This window comes from Moschus berezovskii, chromosome 15 (genome assembly GCF_049115385.1).
Source record: "Moschus berezovskii isolate FMDL1 chromosome 15, NW_MosBer_1.0, whole genome shotgun sequence".
NCBI lineage: Eukaryota > Metazoa > Chordata > Mammalia > Artiodactyla > Moschidae > Moschus > Moschus berezovskii.
In genome coordinates, this window is record NC_142474.1 from 8,734,960 (window position 1) to 8,751,693 (window position 16,734).

The window sequence follows — 16,734 nt, forward strand, 5'->3', positions numbered from 1 at the left end:
ACACAGGTCTGAGCAGAGAGAGGAGGAAAAAGAAGAAGGAAGCAGGCATCCTCCCATCAGCCCTGCCTCATGCCCAGCCCCGACCGGGTGATCAGGGGCCCCGGCTGTCTGTTGGACTCACTTCTACCTGTAAATTCAAGAGGAGGTCTCCATGGTTCCTTCCAGCTGAGCCGACACTACTCAGAGTCTGGTTCTACCTCCTTTGAACCCAAACATCCAGCAGTTCAGGCTTGGGTCCACGGTGACCCGAGACTCCATGCACTGCCGCTTTGGATGGTTCGATGTGCTAGAAAGAACTCTGGGTGTAGAGTCCCAAATTGGGGTACAAATTCCAGTTCTCTGACAGTCCCTGTGCAACCTTAGGCAGGGTTACACTAGCCCATGTGGCACATTTCATAAATAAGGAAAAGGTCCTCCTTTGAGAAGATGCTTCCTGAGCCAGCACTTGTGGCTGGGTGAGAAGAACACCAGCTGGTCTTCATCCCCTCGTCCCCTCTTCAGCCTAGTAACTTTGCACAGGACACAGCCTGCACAACCATACTTGGCAGCCCTAAGCTTGGGAAGCTGCCTCTCTCATCTTCATCTGCAAAATGGGTTGACCACACATCAGCCTCACAAGATGCCAGGCAGGGTGGGGCCTCATCTGTCTCATTTGCCATTTTACCCCCAGACCTTAGCACAGAGTGGGCTTCCCCTGTGGTTCAGACGGTAAAGAATCCGCCTGCAATACAGGAGACCCAGTTCGATTCCTGTGAGGGAAGATCCGCTGGAGAAGGGATAGGCTACCCACTCCAGTATTCTTGGGCTTCCCTGGTGGCTCAGCTGGTAAAGAATCCGCCTGCAATGCGGGAGACCTGGGTTTGATCCCTGGGTTAGGAAGATCCCCTGGAGAAGGGAATGGCTACCCACTCCAGTATTCTTGGGCTTCCCTGGTGGCTCAGCTGGTAAAGAATCTGCCCGCAATGAGGGAGACCTGGGTTTGATCCCTGGGTTTGATCCCTGGGTTAGGAAGATCCCCTGGAGAAGGGAAAAGGCTACCCACTCCAGTATTCTGGCCTAGAGAAGTCCATGGACTGTATAGTCCATGGGGTCGCAAAGAGTCAGACACGATGTAGCGACTTTCACTTTCACTTTAGCACAAAGCAGCACAGAGAAGGCATTCAGCTAATGTTTAGGCATAAAGGAACAAAGGGAGGGATGGCTGGCGGAAAGACTGTTAAGTGCTGTCCTGATGGGAGGAATTGTCATCTTGGATCTGACCCACACACTTTCACCCAGGTCAGGAGGACCCAGGCTGATCAGGGCCAAAGAGGATGCGGGCTTAGCAACTTAGAGGAGGTGGCATTAACCTAGGGATTTGGGGTACCTCCCTGGCGGTGCAGTTGTTAAGACTCTTTGCTTCCAATGCAGGGGATGTGGGTTTAATCCCTGGTCCAGGAACTAAGATCCCACATGCTGTGTGGCATGGCTGAAAAAGAAAAAACCTAGGGCCTCAGGAGACTAGCTGTAATGCCCACTACACCCTCATGCCCAGCCCTTTGCAGTCTGCCACAAGCTTCCACCTCCACTACAGCAGTGAATATGAAAACAGTAAGAGCTGTCACTTTTGCTCAGTTCCATGGATTACTTCCTCTAACCCACACCAGTGAGGTATGAATCACCCTATTTTGCAGACAAGTAAACAGAGGCCAATGAGGTCCAGTGCCTAGTCCAAGGTCACCCAGATGAAATAAGAAGCAGAGGATTCAAAGCCAGGATCCAGCTGCTCCCAGAGCTCCACAGTCCCACTGAACACCACCGTGCTTAGTAGTGTGAGAATCTTGGTGACCCCATGGACTGTAGCCCTCCAGGCTTCTCTGTCCATGGGATTTTTCCAGACAAGAAAACTGGAGTGCGTTGCCATTTCCTCCTCCAGGGGATCTTCCCGACCCACGGATCAAAACCGTGTCTCTTGCATCTCCTGCATTGGTAGGCATGTTCTTTACCACCGGGTACATGGGAAGCCCCTCCCACATGCACTGGGTATCATTATCCCCATTCAACAGATTAGGAAACTGAGGCCTGGAGAGGTTTGGTAATGCAGCCAAGGCCCACTGAAGGGTCATCTCAGGGCTTCGAGTTTCAGTGCGGGTAGGGAAGGGGGTGTTCTGGTGACGTCCTCACCGTGGGCCTCAGTGTCCCGGCTCCGGAAGATGCGGGAAGGGCTTGTTTCCTCCGGCTGGAGGAAGGGGGAGCCCCGCCCCACCAGGCTCCATTGTCCCCGCTGCACAAAGAGCCCTTGCTTGGCATTCGGGGGCCTTTGTAGGCTGCGCAGCCTGGCGGCTCCCCCACCCGCGTTATCAGCCCGGGGAAGCGGCGGACAGAGCTGGCGGGGCCTTTCTGGGCCGCCGCCGCCCGAGACATGTGTTGGACACGGGCCTTTCAGGCCTGGAGCCGCCGCACAAAGGCCCAGGAAAGAGGCGGAACAAAGGGCTTTTTCACGCGGCAAGTGAAAAGCCGCAGATTAGCACGGGCGCGCTGCGCTGGCGGGGAGGGGCCCAGCGGCCAGACCTCAGACCCCTTCCCGACTCAGCCCGCGTCCCAGGTCTGGGGCCTCCGGAGAGCCTAGGATCGCACAGCCAACTCCCTCCCTCCTGCTCGAAATCCCTCTAGGTTCCCCAGGAAGCCCAACGCCCTGAATTCTGCGCTCAGCTTGTTCTCAAGCCTCCTCCTCCGCACTTCCCAGTTCTGGCCGTTTCTGCACCATTTCCCATCCCCTGAATGAGTCTCTCACTTTGCAGCTTCTGTTCCCCGTGCCTGGAATGCCATCCTGTCCCTTTCTCAAGACCAGTTCTAGGGTCACCTCTTATGGAAAGATAAGAATCAAATACCCCGTGAATGCTAACTCTGTGCTGGGCGCTTTGCCTTCTTCCCGCCCTCACAACGACTGTGAGATGCAAATTAGCCCCGTTACCCAGCTGAGGAAGCTGAGGCTTGGAAAGCTCACACGTCAGGACCCCAGTGCATTTCCACTCCTCTGTCGGAAAGGGTCTCTCTGCTTCCTGTGTCTCCCAGGCAGGTGGTTCCTCTTTAGGGGGAGGGTGGAGGGACATGGGCACCGGCTGCATTGGCGCCAGGACACCTTCAATCAGCCCTGACCTGCCTCTCTTAGGTACGCCATCGACCGCGACTCAGATTTGGACCAGATCTTTGATATCGATGCGAACACGGGTGCCATCGTCACCGGCAAGGGGCTGGACCGAGAGACGGCCGGCTGGCACAACATCACAGTGCTGGCCATGGAGGCTGGTGAGCCAGGGGGCGGGGCGAATACGGGAGGGTGGGGCGATGGCAGAAAGGTGGGGCTGTGGGCGGGGCAAAGCCCAGGGAGGAGGGGCCGAAGGCTGGGGGCAGGGCAAAAAGTTAGAACCTGGGCAGAGCTGAGGTGGGGGCGTGGTCGGCAAAGGCTGACCACAGGAACACAGATGTGGGAAGGAGCCCAAGCCAAAAAGGTAGGGCCCGGTCTTGAGTTCGGCTTTCTTCCTTCAGCTTTTATTGAGCACCTACTATACACCAGTCCTTTTTATGAGTGAGTGAAGTCGCTCAGTCGTGTCCGACTCTTTGCGACCCCGTGGACTGTAGCCCGCCAGGCTCCTCTGTCTATGGGATTCTCCAGGCAAGAAGACTGGAGTGGGTTGCCATTATGTAGATACAGCCCCTAACAAGGTTAAAAAAAAAAACTCCTGTCTCCATGGGCTAGAGCTTTCAGGAAACTTCAAGAAAGTGTGTTTGCGTGTCAGCTGATGCTAAGTGCTAACAAGAAACTGGAAAAGAAGAAAGCAGAGGAAAGGGATTGGGAGGGAATTGTTTCTCTTAGGGTAGGCCTCTCTGCGAAGGAGACTTTTCAAAAGAGAGCTCCATAAAGTGAGGGAGTCGTGCTGCCATTAGAGGGAAGAGAGTTCCGAGGAGAGAGAAAAGCTGGTGCAAAGGCCCTGAGGTCATAGTTGGAGAAACAGCAAGGAGGCCAGTGTGGTTGGCGAGGGGCAAAGTGTCTGCCCTGCAGTGGGTCTCTGGATTTGACTCCAAGTGAGGCGGGAGTCACTGAGGGGTTTGAGCCAAGGAGGGAGGTTGCCTGACATTGAAAATAGGTTGTTTGGGGGCTGCAGGGAGGGGGGGGAGTGGGGGAAGGGGAAGGAGCAGGGGCTCAACTAAAATTTACATGCAACAGGGCCCTGAAGATGAGATAGTGGCCTGGCCCAGGGTGATAGCCATGGAAGTGGTGAGAAGTGGTAGCTTATGGAGGCAGGCTGAAAATAGAGTCCCCTGGACCTGCTGATGGGGTGAGATGGAGGAAAGAGATGGAGGGGTCAAGAATGACTCCAAGGTGCTTGGCCTGTGTCGAAGAGAGTGTGTGTGTGTGTGTGTGTGTGTGTGTGCTCGTGTGTCACAGGCAGTTTGGTGCAGCTGGGGAGGCGTGTGAGCTGAGAAAGAAAGAGAAGGCCCTGGGACATGGAGTCTAGACAAGTCAGGCCACAGAGGTGAGGGGCTAAGAGCACGGGGGTTCACGGCACGCCAGGAATGGGGAAAGGGCAATTCAGCAGGCCTCTTCCTCAACCAGAGCAATGCTGCCAGTGCTCATGCTGGACCGGCTCCGCCAGCTCCCCGCCCTGTCAGCTCTCCAGGTCTCAGCAGCCAGCAGAGCCTCCAGTAACCGATGGTGACAGCAGGAATACTCAGAGTCTCAGCCTTGGTGGCAGTGGGCGCCATTCAGACTCCCCTCTGCAGAGCTGGGCCCCAAGGCCCTCCTGCGCCTTCGAGCCCTCCTGGCGGCTCTCCTCCTCCCCCTTCCCCGGCTGGTGCCTCCCACTTCCCTGGCCCTACCAGCCCATTCCAGTCGAGGAAGTCCCTAGGCTGAAGTTCCCTTCGTCTTTTTCAACTTCGGTTTAAAAGAAAATACAAAGCTGGCTCAAACCTCAGTGCCTGCTGCTCCCGAGCCTTTGAATCCACTTCTCCACCGCATGAAAGGGAGATAACAAAGGTGGCTGGAGAGGAAGTGGCGGCTGGACTCGTGGGAAGACAGCTCCCCCTCCTTACCTCCCTGAACCTGCTTCCTGGGCAGCCAGGGGGCTTAGCTGGGCTGCTGGGCAGAGACGCCCCCTCTCCCTACCCACAGAGCATCTCCCCACCAGCTGTCACACCGCCCGACGGCCCACCACTAGCCAGTCCCTTCTTGGGTTAAGCGTTGTACTTCTACCCTGTGACTCTCTTCTAGAAAGCAGCTAGAGAAGCATACAGAATCTCTAATGCTACCATTTCACAGAGAGAGTGTATCAGGGGACTCTCCCCAGCAGAGATTTTTACAGTGTTTACCTAACAGACGCTGAGCTTGATCCTTTTTAGCACATACTTCTATTGAATCATGATTAGCACCCATTTTATTGGTGGGAAGATCGAGGCTCAGACCATTAAGAGCTTTGCCCAAGGATGTGCAGCGGTAGAGCCAGGATTTGGGGCCAAGTCTTCCTGGCTTCTTCCACAGCTTTGCTCCACCGCCTCCCTTTTCCTGGTACTCTGTTCTCTGGGGCCCACCCCTATTGCCCCCACACCATCCCAGTAACTGAGCATGGGGAAGGAAAAGACTGAGCTAAAGACCACTCCCCGCAGAGCTGCAATTCACAGCTCCCACCCAAGTCTCACCGGGGATATTGATCAATGAGGAAATGAGTGGCTCCCACTTCACAGTGCTGGTGGGAGGATTAAATAGGGTAGAAAGAACTCAGCCTGGTACTTAGTGCTCAGTTAATGATACCTATCGATCTGGACCCGGTGTACTTGCCTGAAGCACTCATTCTCTGCCAGGCGCTTTACAGTGCTGTGTTCAGGGAAGCTCCCCACCTATGAGATGTTGATTCTGCCATTACCCCCAACATATGGATGAGGAAACTAAGACTCTGGGAGGTGAAGTCATTTGTCCAAATTCCCGGCCCCAGCCAGTCTGGCTGCACGGCCCGGTGTTCACCCAGCTGCCCCCGAGTCATATGTCTTTGGTGCCAGGCATGAAGCCAGGAGCGGCGCCAGCGATCCACCCGCTCCAGCTTCTTGCCCTCTCCGTGAGATGAGGACAAATTGTTATCCCCATTTTACAGACTGGGAACTAGAGGCTCGGGAAGGAAGCACGATGGCCCCAAAGTCACAGAGCCAGTCCCTGGGGGGTAGGGGTGGGCAGGGCTCCCACAGCCAGGTCGGGGCCTCAAGGACAATGCCCTGGGGTCTCCCCACCCCCTCGCGTCCCCCACCCCGGTGCCCTTCTGCCAAAGCATCTCTTTGGCTTCTCAGAAACAGGGGACCGCGGCGGGGGTCTGGTGGCGGGGTGATGGTGCCCCGCCTGCTCCGGGTGCAACAAACGCGAGGTGACAAGAATCAGAGGGGAAATATTTACATACAGCAGCGGAGCCTTGTGAGCGCCTCAGCACCTCGGAGAACGAGGACGCAGCACTGAGGCACAGCCGCAGCCTGTCAGACCGGATTGCCTCAAAGACTCCCCAGCCACTTAGTATGCGGGCTCCCCTCTCCCCCGAACTTCTGAGTCATCCATTCTGCCCATGCAGACGCTCCTTCCACTGACATTATCTTTAACGTTTTGTAATCATGAAATATTAATGACCGATATTGAATTTAAAGTACAATTTGTGTCTGAATCCTTCAGTGGAAAAAAGGGCAGTTGTAAAGGGACAGTCTTCAAAGAGACAGAGGGGTGGCGGGCGGGCTGGCAAAGCTGGCACTGGAGTAGAGGGGGGCAGTGTGCCAGGGGGCTGCAGCCGTCCCCCTCTTCTAGGCCCTAAACTGGTCTGGAGGGGTGGTCTCTGGCTGGACAGCAAAGAGTTAACTAGGTTAGCTAGAGCATCTGGGTCACCCCAGGCCAAGTCACGATTTCACAGGCCCCTGATTTTTCCTTTCTATCACAGAGCAAGCTTTATGATTTAGATATGCATTTGTGTGCCGACTTTGTTGATCTCTCATCTCCTGAGAAAAGGACCTTCCATGAAGGCAGGGTCTCTTCCATATCTGTAGCATTCACACTGGGCCTGGCGCTTAGTAGGTGTGTACAAGTATTAGGGTGGCCGAAAAGGTCATTCAGGATTTTCTGTAACATCATATGGAAAATCCCAAACAACTCTTTTGGCCAACTCAATATTTCCTGAATGGATGGTAAATGGTCTTGCCCACCCAGTTAGGAAAGCAGAGCAGCGTGATAAAGAAACACTGCTTCCAGTGGTCCGACTCCCAGCTGAGAGTATGGACAGTCATTTTCCCTCTTCTTGCCTTCACCTGTGAAACGGCGCCCTATTGGGTAGCTATGAGGATAATGACAGTTACTGTTGACTGTTAATCACGCTCGCTCAGTCGCTTCAGTCATGTCCAACTCTCTGCGACCCTATGGACTGTAGCCCACCAGGTTCCTCTATCCATGGAATTCTCCAGGCAAGAATACTGCAGTGGCTTGCCAAGCCCTCCTCCAGGGTTTCTTCCCAACCCAGGGATTGAACCTGTCTCTCATGTGTCTCCTGCATTGCAGGCAGATTCTTTACTCGCTGAGCCAAGTTCATAACTATTCATCATAGTGGCTTCTATTTATCTGAAGCTCACAATATGCCAGATATTGTGCTGAATGCTTTGTATAAAGTGTCTGTTGGGGACATATATAAAAAGTGTCTCTTCTCACCCACCAGGCCTGGGCACTGGAGCCTGGGATTAGTCTTGGCCTCTGATCTTGGGAGGTCTGGCCCTGCTCTGGACAACACAGGGTAGAGGGGATGGGGCGGTGGGCTCTCAGGAAGTGCAGGCTGGGGAAGAAGGCAAGAAAGCTTTCCCAGAGAAAGGGACGTCTGAGTTGGGTCTCAAAGGTTAAGGAGAGTGGGGTTGGGAGCTCCCAGCAGAAAGACGCCTGTGTGCCGAGGCCTGGAGGTTTGGCCGGCAGGAAGACCGGTGTCCGTTTTGAGAAATGGGATGTGGCTAGAGGCTGGGCCAGAGGGTGGCTGGAGCAGGTGAGATGAGCTGAGCAGGCAGAAGCTCTCTGGGGGCCTCTACAGGAAGGACATCGGATGTCCTGTGAGCAGCCGGATGACAGGGAGCCAGAGCAGGTCTTCAAGCAGAAGAGGGAGATGGTCAGATGTGCAGTCCCCTGCGGCCATCTGGGTTCGTGGGGGAAGGGGGACGGGAGAGGGGCAGCCTGGAGCAGGGAACAGATGGGAGGCTGTCAGAAAGACTCGGCTGAGACATGTGCTGAGAGTGGAGGGCAGGGCGAGGGCAGGAAGGAGGAAGTACTGGGAAGGCTGATTGTAGTGGTCTGGGGAAGAGGCTTGGCACAGCCCTGCATGGAAGGGGTTGCTTCAGTATGTAGTGAGCTCCCCATCACCAGAGGTGTGTAGATCAAGCCTGGGTTCCACTTGGACCGGGTACCTCCCAGGATCCTGAGCCGCCTAGGTACTTAACTGATCCCACCAGGAACAAAGATTTTTGTGAAGTCCATGGAGTCTTTGTAGAAAAGCCCAGAGTATTAGGACCAGCTCAGCCCTAGGAAGGAAAACTTCCCCGATTCCAGGGCCCCTATTTTACCCAGAAGTCCTCCCCTACCCTTTGGTGGATGAAACATCCTCATCTCAACAAAGTCAAACTTCCAATCTCCATGTGGAAGCCAAACAGATGATCAAAAAGCAGAGAAGGGCACCCTAACCTCATGCTCCCACTTGAGGTGAGTGGGGACCGGAAAGGGAGTGCAAGGCATCCGCCCCTGGCAGCTCTGACGCCCCTTCCCTGGAGCACCCCCGCCTGCTCACCCAGTCCCCTCCCTCGCCATCCTGCCTGCTTGTCTTGGCCAGCTCGTAATTGGGATGATAAATCTTCCTGCCCAGCTGGCCAGTGCTAATCAGAGCCTGGTGTTTGGATGCAATTTAATTCCCTCGGGAGGTGGTGGGGGCGGCGGGGGGAGCTGAGCGAACTGTGGAGCAGAGGGTCTGGGCTCCCCTTGCACCGCTGCGGGTGAGGGAGAAGGAGGAACCTTCCAGCAGCCCGGCCTCTGCCCTCTCCCCACCGCTCACTCTCCTTCCCACGCCCACTCTTGAGTCCTCACTTCTGTCTGTCTCCCTGGCTTCTCTCTTTCTCTGTGACAACCAAGGAGAACCTCGGAGTCCAGCTCCATTTGTTTTACGGATGAGAAAACCTTGGTCCAGGGAGAGAGGCAGGAACAGGGTCGGACAACTAGACTGCTTCCTCGGTGATGTGATTCAGGAGCGCCGCCCCCACAGAATTTGTCCCTCCAGAGGTCCCGGTCTCTTCCTGTCACTCCGCAGCAGCCCAGCATGGTTAGAGATGCCAGAGACAGTGAAACCCATTCATTTGACAAATCTTTATTAAGCACCTACTGTGTGCCATGCAGAGAGGGGCTGGGGAGACAGTAGCAAACACAAGAGACCAAAAATCTGCTTCCTTTCTAGTCGGGGAGATAGATGACGGGTGAGTTTAAGTAAGTAAAAATATAGACAGAGGATGAGACAGTTAGATAGCATCACTGACTCAATGGACATGAGTTTGAGCAAACTTGGAGACAGTGAAGGACAGTGAAGCCTGGCAGGCTACAGTCCATGGGGTCGCAAAGAGTCGGACAAAACTTAGCAACTGAACAACAACAAACGCAGGGATGTTGGATAAACACTGCAGAAAGCGAGAGAGCAGTAAATGGGGTATCTGGTGGAACTGCAGGGAGCAAAGTAAAATAAAGTCATCAGGGGAAGTCTCGCTGAGAAGACATCTGGGCAAATATCTGAAGGAGGGAAAAGAGGAAACTTGGGTCAGAGGAAAAAGGAGAGTGGGGCGAGAGACAAGGCCAGGGAGGAAGATCACACAGGCCTTATGAGCATGTAGGTCTTGGACGTATAGTCTGATTGCCCAGAACTGAGGGCAGTCAAGGAGAGCTTCCTGGAGGAGGCAGAGACATCTGGGGCCTCGAGGCAAGCTGGCCTCGGGCAGCTAAAGGTGGTCAGAAAGGCCATATCATTTGATGGGTAGGAAGTCCCTGTTTTGAACCAGGCTTAGGTTCCATTGATTGTCCCCTGTGAAACTTTGGGCAAGTTCTTTACCTCTCTGAGCCAGTTTCCCCATCAACAAAATGGCAGTAATTCAAATCCGTATCTCCCACGGGGGCTGACAGGATGAAATGAGGCAGAACAAACCCTGGCCCGTGGTAGGTTCTCTATATGTGTTTGCTGGTGGCCTTCTGGGAGGCACACATTCCTAGGAGTTCCCTAACAGGGTCACCAGGCCAGGCCGTACAACTTCTGTCTTTCCTACTGGCCTCCAGCCCTCTAAGTCCAGTTTGATCTAAACACTATATTAGGAACAGCCAGGGGATGGGGTCTTCCTTAGAAGGAATCCAGAGTTTTACTATCTACAGACTCCCCTCCCACCCCAGGACCTTTGCATTCCTACTGTCTGGAGAACTCTTTCTTCCCATCCCCTTCACCTGATCACTTCCTAGCTGGATCTCAGCTTAAAGGTCCCCTGCTAAGTGCTATCTGACTGTTTGCCATCCTATGGACTTTAGCCCACCAGGCTCCTCTGTCCATGGGATTCTTCAGGCAAGAATACTGGAGTGGGTTGCCATGCCCTCCTCCAGGGGATCTTCCCCACCCAGGGATCGAACCCACGTCTCTTACATCTCTTGCGTTGGCAGGCAGGTTCTTTACCACTGGCGCCACCGTCCCCTACTTCAGGGTAAACATCCCTGTGCCCCACCAGAGTAGGAGCCCCTGCCTCCTCTTCTCACAGTCCTGGACTTTTTTTCTCTCAGCTCTTATCACAGTCTGGAATGCTGTCTGTCCCTGCCGTAGACCAAGAGGCAGTGTTGGTCTTGTTCAGTATTGTGTCCTTGGTACAAAGGAGGTGCTCAAACTGTAGTAGTCAGCAAAAAACAGAAGTCTCAGTTTCAGATTGCCCAGTCCGTTCCCCCATCTGTTATACAGAAGGGACTCTTACACCCAGAGAAGCTAAGGGGCCTGCCAGTGCCACACACTGGCTCTCCCGCCCAAGCCTGGTCTCTTCCCAAGGCACCCACAGAATGGCCCACGATTCTCAGCCCCTGGGCCCCTCAGGGCTCCACCTGCCACCTCCCCAGATTAATGGTGAGCCAGCTCAGAGAGGAAGCACCCGGCCGAAGCACGTTTAATTTTAATTTAGGAATCGGTTAAGACTGCAGGCCTGCTCAGCTCTGGGCTGTCAATCAGCCTTCCTCAAGGCTGCATCAATTAGTTTAAAAATATTGAATGTAATTTTGCCTGACACAACATATTGCAGCTACTGCAAAATATAATTTATTTTAGAAGAAGAAATAATTAAACTAATTTGCATGTCAGTCAGCTGAACTGAGATGCCAGGGGAGGGTGGCTGGGACCCTTGGGGGATCCAGCTCTGGGAGAGGGCGCCTACCTCTGGGTGTGGGGCGAGGTCAGCCTGGGCCTCGGTTCGAGCAGTAGCTGCATCTGGATGGACAAATATTCAGGCGGTGGAAGGGCCCACTGGCATTGCACCTGGACTACGCACTGGACTGAGAGTCCGGAGACCTAGGACCCAATGCCAGCTCTGCCACTGACTTTCCTGTGACTTTGGACAAAGTCTTACCCCTTTTTGGGCCTCAGTTTTTCCATCTACAAAATAAGTTTAGGGAATTCTCTGGCAGTTCACTGGTTAGGACTCGGCACTTTTACTGCCCAGACCCGAGTTCGATCCCTGGTCAGGGAACTAAGATCCTGCAAGTTGCATGGCACGGCCAAAAAAAAAAAATTTTAACGGGTTTAATTAAGACTTTCTTTATGAGTTGTTTTGAAGATCCAATAAAAGATAAGAAAGTTTGTTATAAATTGGAACTTTCTGCATGAAAAGAAAATTATTAATTGATGGATTTCTTGTTTTATACCAGAAACATTTAAGGTGGTAAAATTATGCATTATTATCAATTATTACAAATGATGTTGTGATCCATAGGGGTTTGGAGGAAGCCATTCAGAGGCAAGATGTCCAGTTGGACCTCCCCCAGCACCTGCCAGTCACCCCTGGAATTTGCAAAGCTTGCTATGGATACATATAGATTCACCTGGAGCTATTAAAAAAAAAAAAAAACCATTAATGACCAAGTCTTGGGGCATCAGTTCATTTTAAAGCAGGATTTAAAAAAATTTTTTTTTGTATTTATTTGGCTGCATCAGGTCTAAGCTGTAGTTCATGGGAAGTTCATTGCATCATGCAGTCTTTCATTGTGGCTCATGGATTCTACAGTATGGTGCGCAGCCTCTCTAAGGCAGGATGCACATCCCCTCTAAGGCAGGATGCACAGCCTCTCTAAGGCAGGTAGGCTTAGTTTCTCCACGGCATGTCGGATCCTAGTTCCCGGACCAGGGATTGAACCCTCGTCCCCCACATTGCAAGGTGGATTCTTAACCACTGGATCACCAAGAAAGTCCCTTCCCAAGTGATTCTAGTGAGCCAGGCTTGAGGCTGCCATGATGCCAAAAGCATGGGGATGCTGACTTAGGATTGGCCCACAAGCTCTGGGGTCCCAGGCCAGCCGCCAGTTCAGGGGGTCTCTGAGATAAGCTATGTAGGTGGCAACTTTGGCAACATAGAGACACACCTCTTGGCTGCCCCACTTCTCAGATCTGAGATGCTCTTTCTTTCCAAAGGACTCAGGACTTTCCCAAGAAGTGACCCATAACATTTGAAAGGAGGAGCTAGGACAACAACGAAACGGTAGCTTTGTAAAGTAAGGACGTACTACCTAACCTTTTTGTGACTAGCATTTCACAATATCTATGTGTATTGAATCACTGCATTTTACGCCTTAAACTTATACAGTGTTATATGTCAGTTACATCTCAATAAATCGAGATAATCGATAGAATTACAGCTCGATGAAGAGACAGGAGAGGCCCAGGAGAAGCCAGAGGAATGACACAATGGGTGTCTCACCAGCAGTGGACCCAGGCCCCCAGTCTGCCCACTGAGGGTCTCATCCGACTCTGAGCGCCCCTTCTGCGTGGCCCCACAGGACCCCACCTCTGCCTCCAGCCCCGAAGACCCCTCCATTGAAGGGGAAGGTGCCCTCTCACCCCCTACCTTCCCTCTGCCTCAGTGGGGAGAGAGGTGCCTGTTCCTGGTGATGGACCTCACCCTCCCCTCCTCCCCTCCTCCTCTCCCCACAAAGCACCCACCGGCTAGCTGTTCTCCGGCAAAATGCTCTTAAAAATAACAGCTCACCCGGCATTCCCAGTCACGACTCCTATCTCTCGCCCCCGGAAAAGCCCCCTCTAATCGCCAAAACGGCAGATCTGGGTGAGCTGAGAAGATAAGGCGCCCTTGGCTAAGGGGAGCTCCAGAAAGGAGTCGGGGTTTGAGTTAATTAAGGACGCCCCTCCCACCCCTAGCCCTTCCTCTCCCTGACCCGGTGGCCACACCTGCCTCCCAATCTCCATTTCTGTCTTTATCAACACAGGAGCAGCTGCAGTCGGCGTCCGATGGGGCCCTTGAGTTCACAGAAAGGAGCAGTCGACCACCCCCTCTTCCCCCGAAAAAACTCATGGGGTTCCTGGCTGCCTGTCCTTGATTGCACTGTTAACTGGAACATGTCAGTAATGAACTCATGGCTAAGATAGCCAAGGTCACAGCACCCCTGGGCACTCAGAGGTCTGGGGGCTATAAAGGGCCAACATGCAGGGAGCTTCTCAGAAAGGACCAGAGGGGATGGGGTGTCCCAGAGCCCCGAGTCACTGAATGTCATTGCTGAGAGGATCTTTCAAGGATGCCTGTTTATTTAGCAAGTCCTTATGTAACACTTGTTGTGTGTTATATATACAGTTTTATGTGCTTTGCAGATATTGACTCAATCCGTCCACCTAGCCAACCCATTCCTAACAGGCCCATTTTGTTGTCGGTAAGAAAATCAAGGCACAGAGAGGTCAACTGACCCGGCGTGGATCACACAGCTACTAAGGGACACCACTGAGACTGGAGCCACTCGGTTCCTGAGTCCTTGCTCTTAAGCACTGTGCTCTGTTTTCCAGGTGCGGAAGCTGATGTCAGAGAGGGAAAAGGCTTACCCAAGGTCAAACGCCGTGTCAGGGACAGAGCCATGCCTGAAATGCAAGCCTCTTTCTGTCCGAGTGTTTCCAAGTCTCACTCATTCACTAAGCAGATCTGTTAGAACCTAGCCTGAGCTACATGCCACCATGCTGGGGACCCAGGAACGAACACAGCGGGAGCCTTGACCTCAGAGACATCACAGGTGGAGGGGTGGGGACTGCAAGGTTTTGGAGGTGAAGACTCACCTCCAGTGGACTTGTCTTGCCCTCTCAGGATCGAGTCTTAAAAGAGCAAAGGTTTGGGACTTCAGTTGCCAGCTGACTGATTCTTTAAAGTCTCCAGCGTTTTCATTTCTCCTTTGCAATATGGGGATAGAAGTTGTACCAGACTACCGGATTTCGGCAGGGATACCTGAGATGATGGGTATGGACGCTCCGGGAGCATTCTGTGCACGCTGAGGTGAAGGGGTAGGGTGGCAGCGTCGGCTGTAGTGCGGTTGGAGATGGGGTGGGGGCGGTGGCGCTGTGGCAATGATGTGGGTGATGATGGCGGAGTCATGGCAGTGTTGGCGGGGCTGTAACCTAGACGGTGGATGAGTGAATGGCTGGAGGTGACGGCGGTGGCGATATCGGGGACTGTGGTGGCGGGGGGTGCTGGGGTTGGTAAGGGTGGTGATGGCCTCAGTGTTTGTGATGGTGGAGATGAGGGAGGCGGCATAGTGGAAACGGTGGTGATGATAATTCTCATGCTGATGCTGATGATCATCTAGTGGTGCTGGTGACAGAGGAGGTGGGATGGCACTGGTGATGGTGAGAGCGGGGAGGGTGGCGATGGTGGTACCGATAGCTCTGCTGGTAGAGGTGGCGATGCTAAAACGAACGGCGGCAGTGCTAGCGGTAACGGTGATGGTGAAGGCAGAGGGTGGTTGCGTTGGTGATGGGGCAGCACTGGTGACTGTGGCGACGGGTATGGTGACGGTCAGTGATAATCGAGTGGTGGTGATGATGACCGCAACGCTGGTATGGTGATGGTGACCCGTGTAGCCCGATGTCCAGCTTCATCAACACACTGATCTCTCAATGCTACCCCACTGCCTAATGTCCTAGCAGTAGATGGGGGGCTGTCTAGATCTCACATTTGAAGCTTCCCACCCTACTGCTGTGCTCTTGTTACAGACAATCATGCCCAGCTATCCCGGACATCCCTGAGGATCCGAATCCTGGATGTGAACGACAATCCCCCGGAGCTGGCCACACCCTATGAGGCAGCCGTGTGTGAGGATGCCAAGCCAGGCCAGGTACCACTGAGGGGCTGGGGGCTGGGGGTCGCTACCAAGTCGGTTGCTGAGGCAACCTCTGTTCAGGCCCGGCATGGGCTCGGCCTCGCCTCAGTCCCCTGCCCCCGCCTCACCCTTCAGCTCATCCAGACCATCAGCGTGGTGGACAGAGACGAGCCCCAGAGCGGGCATCGCTTCTATTTCCGCCTGGTGCCTGAAGCTCCCAGCAGCCCCCATTTCTCCCTGCTCGACATCCAAGGTGAGTGACCTCTGAAGGACCGCCAAATCCTAGGACTCGTGGAGGGAGGAGCCTAGCCTCCCCGTCCCCTTCCCATGTTACAGAGGCCCCTAGAGGGCCAGTGATGGGTCCGAGATCACACAGAGCACCTGCACCATGCTGGAGCCCTTACCAAGCCTGCTGGCCAGACTGAAGAGCAAGCAAGAGCTGGTTTGGTGGAGTGGAGGGGCCAGCTCCAGGGTAGCAGGGGTGGATAGAGAGACACAGAGAGGGAACACCTGAAGAGTGGGAGCGAGTGCAGCTCCAGGGTGGAAGGAGGCCCTGATCTAAGTGAAGACTGGAATAAGCCAGGGATCCCGGGTGGCTCAGATGGTAAAGAATCTGCCTGTAATAGAGGAGACCTGGGTTCGATCTTGGGTCAGGAAGATCCCCTGGAGAAAGGAATGGCACCCCACTCCAGTATTCCTGCCTGGAGAATCCAGTGAACAGAGAAGCCTGGTGAGCTACAGTCCATAGGGTCACAAAGAGTGGGACATAACTGAGCAACTCACACACACACAACTCCCACCCTTTTGTTTTAAACGTGCTTTATCCCTTGGGACCTCCCTGGTTGTCCAGTGGTTGACAATCCGCCTTCCAATTAAGGGGGCGCAGGTTCTGTCCCTGGTCGGATATCCAAGATCCCACAGGCCGAGGGGCAACTAAGCCCATGCGCTGCAACTGCTGAGCCTGCAGGCCACAACTAGAGAAGCCTTTGCACTGCAGCTGGAGAAGGCCAACGTGCCACAGTGAAGCCTTAGCACAGCTTTAGTGCACTCGCCTTTCTCTGCATCCTCGTGGTCACTTGGGAGGCGGCTTTCTTACCCCTCCCCTCAGTTTGCAGGTGATGAAACTGAGACTTTAAGAGGACAAGGGACTCACTCAGAGTCATATAGGGAGTCAGTGTGAGGCTGGGATACAAACCCACGTGTGTCTCAGTTCCAATGTGCTTCTTTCTCCCTACCTTGAAAACAAACTGCCCCACCCAGCCTGAGCTGATCCCATTTGTGAAACGCACCCCCGCAGGATCACCTTCATCAAGAAGTTCTGAATCTTTAAGGGGTAGACTGGGGGG

General features: G+C 53.9%; 1 protein-coding gene across 1 annotated transcript in view; it reads left to right on the forward strand.

Moving 5' to 3' along the window:
* The window catches only part of CDH22 (cadherin 22), a 77,464-nt gene that overhangs the window by 49,968 nt on the left and 10,762 nt on the right, over positions 1-16,734 (forward strand). The window contains exons 7-9 of the mRNA XM_055425965.2: positions 3,152-3,288; positions 15,282-15,403; positions 15,524-15,641. Coding sequence (XP_055281940.2) covers positions 3,152-3,288; positions 15,282-15,403; positions 15,524-15,641 — 377 coding nt within the window. The remainder of the gene's footprint in view (positions 1-3,151; positions 3,289-15,281; positions 15,404-15,523; positions 15,642-16,734) is intronic.